The sequence below is a fragment of the Stylophora pistillata genome, chromosome 8 (assembly GCF_964205215.1).
Source record: "Stylophora pistillata chromosome 8, jaStyPist1.2, whole genome shotgun sequence".
In the NCBI taxonomy this organism is placed as follows: domain Eukaryota; kingdom Metazoa; phylum Cnidaria; class Anthozoa; order Scleractinia; family Pocilloporidae; genus Stylophora; species Stylophora pistillata.
Window position 1 is genome coordinate 27,956,727 of NC_142526.1, and position 12,441 is coordinate 27,969,167.

The 12,441-nt window shown below is 36.0% G+C and overlaps 1 protein-coding gene across 1 annotated transcript in view; it reads right to left on the bottom strand.

Moving 5' to 3' along the window:
* Positions 1-12,424, bottom strand: part of LOC111322730 (cilia- and flagella-associated protein 47) — a 43,005-nt gene extending 30,581 nt beyond the window's left edge. The window contains exons 1-21 of the mRNA XM_088730971.1: positions 12,148-12,424; positions 11,251-11,405; positions 10,712-10,919; positions 10,384-10,430; positions 9,770-9,998; positions 9,115-9,400; positions 8,147-8,492; positions 7,511-7,669; positions 7,124-7,276; positions 6,639-6,742; positions 5,651-5,733; positions 5,385-5,481; positions 5,150-5,253; positions 4,800-4,912; positions 4,586-4,719; positions 3,290-3,400; positions 2,176-2,306; positions 1,819-1,941; positions 1,079-1,162; positions 364-489; positions 6-74 (exon numbers count right to left, since the gene is read on the bottom strand). Coding sequence (XP_088587097.1) covers positions 6-74; positions 364-489; positions 1,079-1,162; positions 1,819-1,941; positions 2,176-2,306; positions 3,290-3,400; positions 4,586-4,719; positions 4,800-4,912; positions 5,150-5,253; positions 5,385-5,481; positions 5,651-5,733; positions 6,639-6,742; positions 7,124-7,276; positions 7,511-7,669; positions 8,147-8,492; positions 9,115-9,400; positions 9,770-9,998; positions 10,384-10,430; positions 10,712-10,919; positions 11,251-11,405; positions 12,148-12,297 — 3,012 coding nt within the window. The 5' untranslated portion in view covers positions 12,298-12,424. The remainder of the gene's footprint in view (positions 1-5; positions 75-363; positions 490-1,078; positions 1,163-1,818; positions 1,942-2,175; positions 2,307-3,289; positions 3,401-4,585; positions 4,720-4,799; positions 4,913-5,149; positions 5,254-5,384; positions 5,482-5,650; positions 5,734-6,638; positions 6,743-7,123; positions 7,277-7,510; positions 7,670-8,146; positions 8,493-9,114; positions 9,401-9,769; positions 9,999-10,383; positions 10,431-10,711; positions 10,920-11,250; positions 11,406-12,147) is intronic.
* Positions 12,425-12,441: the final 17 nt, after the last annotated feature.

A 12,441-nucleotide genomic window follows, 5' to 3' on the forward strand; every position in this document is an offset into this window, starting at 1 on the left:
CATACCTTGTTGGTTAAGAGAAATTTAATAGTTGCCAATGCACCACAGTGGACTCCACCAAACTGAAACAAATTCTGCAAAACAAAGCAAAATTCATTCATGAGCACTAACAAACAAGTATGAAGACCCACATGAACCAATGCAGTAAGTGAATCAATTAAGCACTATAGTAAGAAAAAAAAAAAAATCAATCTTAAGAATTCTAAATGGTTCTTCCTAAATAGTCAATTGAATATTAGTCAGGAGTAAGATGACTTTAGTGTAAACTGTGATGCCATAACAATGAAAAAGAGAGAGAAATATCCGAAAGTCACTGGTATTTAATTGACAAAGCTGATTTGAACAAAAGTTCTGTAAACTTACCACATCAATGTCCACACAAGGAGGTTCGACTGTACCTCCCACCCTCAGTGAGATGGTCTTCCAGCCTCGCACATTCACCTGAATATGAGTATCAAACTTGTGGATACTATTAGGGGTAAACTCCACCTAAAGGTGAAAAAAAAATTGGTACTGCAAGTTAAAAAGCCAATGAACCCATTGGGGCAAGTGCACAGAGTTCGTCTGTTTATAGCAGCCTTTTTCCCATTAAAATTAATACCTCCAAGTAGTATCCATTGAGATGGGAAACTGATAAAATAGACCAGTCATGTCCAAATTAATCACTAATTTAAAAATCCTTTTTGGTTACAGAAATTAAGTTATTTTTTTGTAAAAAAAAGATCATTTTATTTTAGCATATCGAGTGGTATATTGCTTGCACCAATCAGATCATCACATTAAGGTATGTACTTGCACCAATCAAATCCCAGCATTGGGACATGTGTACACAAATCAGAGCCTCGGGGTATTGTCCCTCATGTCAATCATGTCACGGAATAAGGGTGTTGCAATCAAATCAATCCAACATTGATGCTCACTAAAAATGACATCAACAAAGAATTGTGAGTTTATCTGTCCAGGGAAATAAATTTACTTTGTGTGGACCAAAATGTGAGGATACCTAGTATGTTTTAACCTAATTGGGAAGGATCACCATACCCTGAATTAATTAACTCTGAGTTAGCTTGCACATTACCTGGAGTTCTGCTGTCCCACCGACGGGAACAATTCCTTCCTTTGGGGAAATGATCATGCCAGGAATAGGACAAGTGTCAATCACCTAATTTTTTAATGCATGAAAAATAGAGTTAATCATCAGCAAAAACATCTGTCATACATACACATTACCATTGCCTGGTTAGCTCCTGCTGTAGAGCGCCGGACTGCTGTGCAGGAGGGTAAAGGGTTCAAGCCCCAGACCGGACCAACACTCAGGGTCTTAAAATAACTGAGGAGAATGTGCTGCCTTTAATTTGCTATGAAATCTGCAAATGGTTACACATTCTAGTCTTCTCTGATAAGGAAGAAAAACTGTAGGCCCTGTCTCCTGTATCTTCTCTGTACTGGTTAGCAGGGGACATTTAAGAGCCCACACACCTATCTCAAAGAGTAGGGAACATGGCTCCCAGTGCTGTGGTCTGGCCTGTTTACTGGAAATTGGGGGCATCTGTTAGATTTTCCTTTATTCAGTGTAAACTGAATAAAGTACTAAGCAATCTGGTAAAGTACCCTGCACAGTGTTTTAATATTGGCCCTGAAAAGCCCCAATGGGGAGTGGTCAACTAACCTATGTATGTATGTATGCACAACTTGTATGTATGTATGTACTGCTCACTAGTATTGTTTTCCTCCAAATAACCCAAATATATGTGCAAGTATATCATTTTAAATTCATATACATTTCATGTAGTAGATGTTTCAGGAGATATGACAAACCTCAAAGTAAGCATGGTCCTGGCTGGTGTTTTGAAGTGACACACATTTCACTGTTGTTAAATGAAGTGGCACCGAGCCAAACAAAAGCCTTCTTTCCACAAATGTGCAGTGAGCAGAGCCAAGCTACAGCATAAACAATATTCAAGTTGAGATGATCGAAACCAATCAACATTGACCCCCTTATACAGCAAGTGAAGTGAACACTACCAACATTATGTTTGAGAGTTTACAGGTAGCAAATTTGAACCTACACATTCAATTTAAATACTCTAGGAGTACTATGTTTGTGGAATGTCAACAAAAGCAGCAATTCAACTATTACTAACACTCCTCCAACGTACATCACTGTACAATTACCTTAGCTATACAGGTCAGCAGCAAATCACTTCCTCCAGTTACATGAACAAGGAAATCTGTTTCCTCAGGAGCAGAAAATGTTGGTTGATACACAACCTCACACTCTAAGCTGGTAAATGCATCAACAGTGCCTAAAAAAAGGAAACATTTTAAAATTATATTTTTTCCCATTTTCTATCACAGTTCCTAACATGACTCTACCTCTGATAATATTGTTTCAACCCTGTCATTTGTATGTTTTGGTTCAAGTCTTACAATTCATTTGCTTCCACTCTCTCTGTTGAAGCTCAACTAAATAATATTGGCTTTAGGCAAAAATATCTCACAAATACATATATCTTATTAGACGTTTTGTTGTGTAGTATCGCTGAGTATTTTAACGAGTTGTGTCGTATTTTGATGAGCCCATAGGGCAAGTCAAAATACAAATAACAAGTAAAAATACTCGGCGATACTACACAACAAAACATCTAATAATTAATTATTTATTATCCAACACACCAAACTGTTATCAGTGCGGGCGAATTTCGCGGATATTTATTTACGGGAGTGCGTGACAGAAGTATGCGAAGCGGAACGGAATTGGCGCGTTGTTGTGTTGCTGTTTCTATTTTCTTCATTAAATGAAGAAATTTTCTGGTCGTCAAGCTGTTTTTCTTCGTTCGATTCATCAAATGAACTTGGATCTATATTTGCCAGCCATTCTAGCTCTTCGTCGTCGGAAATATGATTCAAATTGTCCGCCATTCGTTTTTTTTTTTCGTAACTACAATCCAATTCTTCGCTTGCGCAATGTGAGAAAACCAGTTTAACCAGTACTACAATAGACGAGTACAAATACCGCGTGATATTTGTACTCATCTATGGCTATTTGTACTCGTCTAGGTGTAGTTGGATAATAAAATGTATTATTTTGGCACAGGGAACTTATATCTGGTACCTGTGGGTAGCAGACATAGATTTGCCCTCTTTCAATAAAAATGATGGTGACTTTGATGCTTGTGATACAAATTGAGTTATCTAGTAAGTCTGTTATCAATAGGAAAAATAGAAAACATCCTAATAGTGAAAAAAATGTTAAATCTCTAATTTCTCTGTAAGTAAAACAGTATACCTATTGACGGTCTTATGGAGAATGCTGTGCCCTTTTCATTTATAACAGGAGACCAAGAAAATTCAACAGGGTAATTTCTTTTATTTATCAATGTGATAGAACCTCTTAGACCTGTAAAAAAAAAATCAGAATATATCAAGTAATACTTATTACGAGGTTCTGTCAATTCATCATTTTGTTTCAAGAAGTAAAAAAGCCATTACTGTGTACCAATACTGGTGTTGTTTGCTTGACTTACTGGAAAAGCATTGGGTACCATCCCTAACCCTAACCCTAATCAGTAAAAGGAGTGCTTAACCCTAATCAGTGAAATGAATGCTTAACCCTAATAAGTAAAAGGAGTGCTTAACCCTAATCAGTAAAATTAAACTGGTTCAAAAAAAATTAAACTGGTTCAAGAAAAATTAAACTGGTTAAAAAAAAATTAAACTGGTTCAAAAAAATTGAACTGATTTGGAAAAAATTAAACTAGAGGATAAAATTGAACTACAACATATCTATCCATTTCTTGATTAAAAAAGCTTTTAAGGTAGCAAAATTCTCCTCACTTATTTGAAGACCATGAGTATTGGTCTGGCTGGGGCTCAAACCCTTGACCTCCTGCACAACACAATCCGGCGCTCTAACCAAATTAATGGTGCAAAGAACCCAGCAATTCTCAGCTTTTTCGTCATTACTGAAAGAACCCAGTTAAATGTAGCGCATGCGTAGTAAACCAAAAAATTGCGATTGAATATTGAGAATTGCTTTCTCAGACATATGCCTATTTCTTGAGAACCACTCATTAGAATTTCATGAAATTTGGCATGAAAATTAGGAAATAAGTAACTGGAGTATTGAAAAAAATTGATTTTTAATAACAAAGGAAATTCTAGATAATTGAGTGAACCTTCAACAAGGGATAATTAAAGATCTCTCTGTTACATTGTTAGCAAAATGGTGTTAACTTGTGAGTATCGTTAAAAGCTCGTTGCATGCAAATTATAAAGAAAATCTAATGACTAGATTTTCTACAAATAAAAAAAAAACAGATTTTAAAGGCCTGTTTATATTTATTCATGTTGCCATGGCAATGGCACATACATCAGCTTAACTATGAAAAAAACAAAGTTTGTGTTGTTAACTTGCTTGCTGCCAGTTTTGGCGACCGAGAGATCAAGGGTTTTTAGAGAAATGGTGAAAGAAACACAGGTATCAAAAACTGTGTTCAGCCACCTTAAACCTCCAGCTAATTGAAATTGTCCTTTTTACAAGGCAAGCAATTTCATCCACAGAAATAATGTTCATAAAACCCACCTGAATCAACCAATAAGCCTGAAGAAGGTCTAAGCAAAACTTTATCACTTGACAACTCCAAAGCTACTGAAACAACTTCTGCCAGGACAACAATGTGTTGATGGTGATAGCCATTAATGCTATAATTAATGCTCCTACAAATTAAAAATATTTTTTAATTATTACAAAAACAGATTTCAAACCTTTGCTGAATATCAACAAATTTTTCTCTTACCTTTCAAACCTGCCCCTTACATTTGATTCAAACATCATGGCCAGCTTTGCAACTGAGTTTGGGGGAATTACTTGTGACAATGGAGATGTTTGACGCAGTTCACGACAGTCAATCTACAATAAATGAAGATTTTAAGTAAGAAGCAAAAATTTTCCCTACGCTAGTTGATTTAGGTAAAAGTGATTAACACTTAATATTGACTTTTTCTTTAGTGATATGATCCCATCATGTTGGTTAAATTACATGATCTCCCAATGGAATAAACTGCAAAATCTATCCAGGGTTAGGCTAGCCTTTTTATAAATGTTGACTGGGTTTAAGAAAGTCAAAGAAAGAAGACACTCCTTTACCTCAACAACAACATGAATAAAACTATTTAAGTTGTTGACAATCATGAGATCTCTACTGCTAGCAGACCGTAGACAAACTTGCCCAAAGTCCATAAGGGAAGGACCTGAAAATATAAGAAAAACAATTAAGTGTAGGAAAGATTCATTTAGTGACGGAAGAGTTCAAGGTAATTTTAATTCAGTTTACATTTATCATTAACAACAAGTAGATTCTGTTGTATTCCATTCAATTTACCTATATCTACAAGTTTTAATTCCTGTGGAGAGAGCACTGAGGAACAGTCCTGCCTCTCCCTTTCTGTCATTGGCACAGCATTCAAGCCATCACTCAACTACAAAGAAAAACATTTAAACCATCAGCAGGCCAATACATGTGTCCACTGTAGGGTTGCATGCAGGTACATGGTACATAAACTAAATGGTTTCCTTCTATAATTCTTCTTTGCAATTATTAAACAGTATTCAATAACTTATCTCAACAGATTATTATTGATTACTTACTGTTTTTAATAAGGTCTTTGACTTTTCATCTGCAAGTGTCATGGAACTCAATAACTTCACTTCATCACGAACTGGAGAAGGAGCTGTACAATAATTAAAGAAAAAGTCACTGCTAATAATCCTTAATACTTTACCTGTACACTTTCTGACAGGTATTCTGAAAACCTGGGCTGGCCCACAACACAGTCCATAGACTGATCTGTGGAATTGCCCATGGTTTACAAAAAATGTAGCTCATGGACAACTTCATCATGGTCTACTAGACTTAAAGGTTTTGGAAAAAAAAGTGCTGGAGCAGCAGATGACAAGTGTGCAGTCATTTGTTGTGGCTGACATATTGAACATAAAAGACATTAGGGATGGAGTAAGTACAACAAACTTCTGTTGGGGCTGGGGTGAATTTGACATGTGGCTAGCAAAAATAAACCATGCACAGCCTACTAACATCCAAGCTTTATAGCACAATTTGCTTCAAGATGAACCTCATTCACAAAAACATTATCTGATAATCTTAAATATTTGATTGCAGATGTGCAAATGTTTCACAAACATATCCATCTCATCATAAATGAATTAAAATTCAAGCTCACTGTGCAGAATGCAGTTGAATTATCAGGGTGCAGCTGGAGTTGTTATTGGAGCTGATTTGTTCAAAGGGTGACTATTGTGAATGTAAACTTAACAGCTCTGTATAGTTTTTGTTGGATCATTTAACTCTATCATCAGGAAAAGTTTTTTTTCAGTCTCCAAACAACTCAACCTTAAATGGTGCTAAAAGATTTTAAACCTTACACCCTGATAGTCATTAGATGCATTTCCACTTACTCAAAGTTCAATTCTTTGTCTTTGAATTGTGAAAGCCAACTGGTCAGAGTGCCTCCCGACAGTTGAGATTTTAACCCCTTTATTAAACATGTTTACTTGAAATCTATCTCTGGTAACTAACAGGCCCAATTGGAGATAATTTAATGGAAGATATTAGAGATACCTTTGACTGGGGATGTAACCTCTTTTGCTGAGATCTTTGGAGGTTTTAATCCTATGGTACTTCTCATTCCTAAATCAGTGTTGTTATTAAACTGATGAAAGTCACTGCAAATGATAACAGGACAGAACACGTCACTCTAATGAAGACTCACTGTATGTAACCTATATGATGGTGTAAGCCTTGCAATTTTCCACATTTTCAGGTATATATTGACAAAACTTAATTTTAGAGAAACTTGTACTATATTACCTGTGTTATAGAAAATGTAGTAAAAGTTGTGGTTTTACAGATAAATTTTAATTGTTTGACTCACAATATCAGAGTCAGGCTAATCAAATGTGTATTGATTAGGACCTTTCGGCTGCTATGCTGCTAACCTTTGTCTTCATCATCCACAAAAGAAGACTTCATGCTAATAACATCAATAGAATCAAAATTAAAGGTCACACAGGATACTAGATTAAAACAGATGCCATTGGAATTACCTTCTCTTACTGTCAGCTTGTCTCTTTTGCCTCAAAGACTTGATGTAGTCCAAATATTGTTGTTTGTGTTCCAATCTGAGTTGTTCTTCTTCTTCAGTGAAGGCATAATCAGGGTCTATATAGGTGTACCTCTCAATACCTGTAAATAATGTCCTAAAGTACAAAGTTTTTTGTTTTATAAAAGAAAGTTTCTTTAAAAAGAAAATTTAAAAAAATAATCATGTTAACTCCACATGGCTGTACAATTGAACAATAAAAATATTTGGCAGGAATAAAAGGATCAGTCTTTTCAGGAAACGCTACAATGTAGATTAAGAAGAGAAGATCAAATTTATTTCTAAGTTATCGTCTGTATGCTTATTTTATTACACATAAACTGTTACTCACTTGACAGTTTCATTTCTCTTTGCTGGCCGGACACTGGTTGCACGATCATTTGGATGGGCAACCTGTGGGACTCCAGGTGCCGGCTGTGTTTTGAGTTTATTGGTTGCCCTGGTTCCAGAGCCATGAAAAGAGATTGGAGTAGTGTAAATTGGTACCAGCCTGACAGGATAAAACAATCATTTATAATCAATTCATAAACTTTTTAAACAAAATAGCCCATTTCCAAATTACCCTTGGCCTCTTTTTCAAAACGAGGCCTGGTGCTCAACCATTCTTGTGAAAATGAGTTTAATTTGTACGTGAATGAAAACTTGTTATCATATTAAAGGATGAGCACCAGGACTCGTTTTGAAAATGAGGCCAAGGGTAATTTGGAAATGGGCTATTAAGGACATCAGTCATAAATTGATAGTCTTTTTGGCACGAGTAAAAGAAACTGTTTTGACTGCTGACAATACTTGTTCACTGTTACCTTAGTCACACATTTAAAACTTATAATATACAAAAAAGGTATACAAAAACAGCAATGAATGTTTTAATTTTACATTTCTTTGATATAAAATCTTACAGGAGCAGGCAAAATTCATGTTCTTGACCTTACAGGGTAAGAAATATTGAGCATAATGCTCCATTAACCTCAAAAGAGTAGGATCTCCATCAAATGAAAACTGCTCTACAATGCCTCCTAAAACCTCCAGAGGAACAAGTGGCTTGAAGGATCCCATCTGATTGGGCCTGAAAGTCAACAACACGTCTAACGACATTCCAGGATTAATATGAGCTTGTGACGGTGAAGAATGGAAATGTGCTGTGGAGTGTAGGGAAAATATCAATGGCAAGCTAGCTGATTCATTGTTCACAGTGCATAGTATATCAACTTGGTCACCAATTAGACAATCTCCAAACTTAAACACAGGACTTGGTGAGATGGAGAGCAGCACTGGCAAAGCTGTTCCTAGGATAGCAACTTCAACTCTAGAACCTGAAAAATCATCATGTAATGGAAAATGACTAAGAGTTTACAGCAATCAGACAATTCATAACTTTGGAGATTTTGATCACTCATACACTAAAGAAGGGAAAGTTGCACTTGGTACAAATGTTAGCAAAAAAGAGAGGGAGGCACTTATTCAAAGGGTTGACATTCATTTGAGTGGAGGTTCTAATTCAATGATTTCATCAGCATACTAAATAAATTACATTGTATACAAGTTTAAGCAAGTTTAACTTTGGAGATTTTGATCGCTCATACACTAAAGAAGGAAAAGGTGCACTTGGTATAAATGTTAGCAAAAAAGGGAGGGAGGCACTTATTCAAAGGATTGACATTCATTTGAGTGGAGGTTCTAATTCAATGATTTCATCAGCATACCAAATAAATTAAATTATATACAAGTTTAAGCATAGATAATAAGTTGCTCATAATAGTCATTCCAAGAATCAATGGACAAAATATTGCAGGTGCTAAACAAACCAAAAAAGGGGCACTGAACAAATGCTGTACAAGAAACCAGTACCTAGCTGATCAACACAATTGTTTTTAACATCTACTTTTCAGTCATGGCAAAATCAAACCTATATGATTTTTAGTTCATTTTTCTCACCTCTATTATCACTTCCACCTCCAGAAACACTGCCAACAGTCTCTATATGCATAAACAAGGTGTAATCTTTCCTTGGGGGAGGTTGATCATTAGCCACCCATCCTTTCGTGGATTTTGCATATCTTGGACTAAATCTAAAGTGAATCTCTCTTTTTTCTTGTGGATGAAGGATCCCCTGGTTTGGCAAGGCTGTCACCAGTGTTGTCAAGTCATTGGCATTTCCCAGCTCCTGAGCATTTGTTTGAGAAAGTAACATTGCTGTAGCACTCTTGGTCAAGTCAACCCCCTGAAAGACATACAATGTCAGACAATTTAACAAAATTAGTACTAACAGTAACATTAAATTTTCCTTCTTCCCTGCACTCCTGTCTTATTGAAAACAACCAACCCAAATTTCCTTAATTCTCCATGTGCCCTCTATATTTAGCTAATGTCATATCCACTGATAATAACTTCCTCTTTCCACTCCCACATGCTAAATAAATGAAGCTCATCAAAGTATATCCATAGATGCAAATCGTTTCCCATCTTCTACTTTTACAGCATAGCTCAGGATAGTACTAATTCCTATTTATCTCTCTCTATACTGTGAACTATGCAACCCCTCCATGATAACAACACTTCCTGTCCTTATTCCCCATAAGGTACCACATACCAGTTCTTGTCCCTCTCCACCCTCTTCCAATATAACAACAAAATTAGCAACATCTGGTCCATTGTTATAAATAAGAAATGACTGAATCTGGTCAGTCCCATAATATGTTGAGCCAAAGTTAATTGTTTCAATGTTTTCTTCTGTATCTAAAGTCAACAGTTCCAGAGATCGCTCCACTACATTCCCAATGATATGCAGAGTTGTTGGAGATTGGCCCTCTAGTTTGATTCTGCAAAGGAAATTTAGATTTATTGACTCTTCATGAGAGATCTGGTGTAATTAATTGTAAAAAATAAGTTCTCTAATGTTTCCCCATTGGCACCTTACTTTTTGTGCAAAGTTGACTCTAATAATAACTATTTCATGTAAAGAAAACAATCATTCATTCATTTTATTTGCCATTATCAGAAAAAAATGAACTGAATACAAAATTTATGATACATCAAAGATAAAAAGAACTATGATTAATTCTAACTAAATTAACTTCAAAATCAAAGGAACTGAAGAGGTAACAGCAAGGAAGCCTATTAGAAGCCGGGGGCTTATAAAGTATAGGCTTCCTTAAACTATAGGACAAACCATACAAATCAAAGGTGCTGTTAGTATTTACTTACTGTGCTTCTTCATTTAGCTTTCCTGGAGTCTTGCTTATGAATTCAATCTAAGCAAAGGAAATTTAGTGTAATTACTAGCTAAGGAGAGTCAAATGTGAGCTTAAAAGATAGGTATATAACCTGAACTGAGAGAGAGAGAGAGAGAAAGGAAAGCAGCTCTATTCTCTGCTAAAGAGAAAAAGGACCAAAGATGATGATCATGATACCCGCAACCACAATTACATATTATCCCAATTTTCCTTGAACTCTTTTGTCGCAGTCCACGATTTCTACAAACTGAACACAAAACAACTTTTAATGACTCTATACACTCAACAGTTGCACTCACCTTGACAAACTGCCTAGCTCCTGGCTTAATAATGCCACCTGAAGGCATAATTGTGATTGGCTGGTTGCCATTGTACCTTATTTTAAATTCCCCTGTCAATGATCCCTCATTTGTAATAAAAATCTCACGCATTAAGACCTTGCTATCAGCTACTGTCACACCAAAATCTGCCGGACCACTCAGTTCCAACTGTGGGCAAGGTGTATATCTATAATTGATGGTAAAATAATAAGTTGTTGGCAATAGAAGTTACAATCACCACACTGCAACACCATTCACATAAAGACGCAAAGTCTTTATCACAGGAAACAATTATAACCTTGATTACTTACAAGACCAAAATACGAAAAAAGATACACTTCCATGTGTGTGCTTTGGGAAAAAATGTGATGTACATCACAATACTGGTATAGTATAGCATCAAATGAGTGTAACTGATGCATGACTGACATGAGGTTAGTCTTAGAGGTTAGCCCATCATAATTGATTCCACAGGGCATTACATTAAATGCTCACACTAATCATACTAAAATACTTACGCAACTAGAGGAATCTCCACAACATCATTATCAACCACTAATATAACTCTGTCCTGTGCATCTTCAGCTTTAGTGGTGTAGTATTCAACCAAAGCCGACACTTCGAGCCCTGGTGCAATAGCATGTTCTGGATTCTTTGCTTTCAATTTGAAACACTTTTACAAAATAACAATAATAATCAGATACAATGTATAATTATATGAAGTTCATACATTTTGAACTGCGGTATTAGATACGTATGATGCACGATCCTCGCAGTAGAGAGCACTATTTATGCAATAGCGAAACACAGGTTTATTACGAATCAACTTAATGGCTTGCTCCCAGTTGGCTTGTTAGCTCAATTGGTAGAGCGCTGCACTAGTATTGCAGAGGTCAGTGGTTCGAATCCTGTACAGGCCTGATTTTTTTCAGGTCTGATTTTTGCTATTGCATAAATAGCGCTCTCCACTGCGAGGATTGTGAATCATACGTAACAATAATAATAATAATAATAATAATAATAAAAATAAAACAGTTATAAATGATTGATTCCACATCAGTAAGTAGTATTTGATAATGACAACAGTAAAAGTTATTAAAGATCAGCTGCACTCTGATCATCATCAGTGTTTAAAGGAATGATGAGCATCGTGTATGAACCTTCATTAAGATGAGCCACTTTTTCGAATATCATCTCCGGTTGGACAAGCCGACCAGAGAGCAATGCACCATGTGAACTAGCCTTAAATGTAAACTAATTAGCACGTAGACGAGATAAAAAAGTTCCGTAAAGTACCTCAATCCACACTGTGTACACTACATCACAGTTCAGGTTCAAACTGCCTTACTAAGTATTTCTAGATTTTATAAATCTTTCTCTTGGCTTTATTTTACACAACTTGACCAGTCTCTTACATTTGATGCAGGGCCGTGAAATCGGATGCTCTTCGATGTCTTGCTCGAGTTTTGAACTGTTAGTGTCATTTGGTGAACAACGTCCGATTCAGCATCAAAAAATTCCACCACAGGGGGAACAATTCGTACTCCTGCCACAGTTCCCTCCATAACTTATGCCTTATCACAAATTCTATTGCATTTTCCAACTCATTAGATGCTTAAGACAGACGAATTTCTTCAAACCACTTTACCCTCAACGTAAAATTAGCCGCCATATTGATTAATGCTGCGGCTCTCGTTGCGTAGAAACAA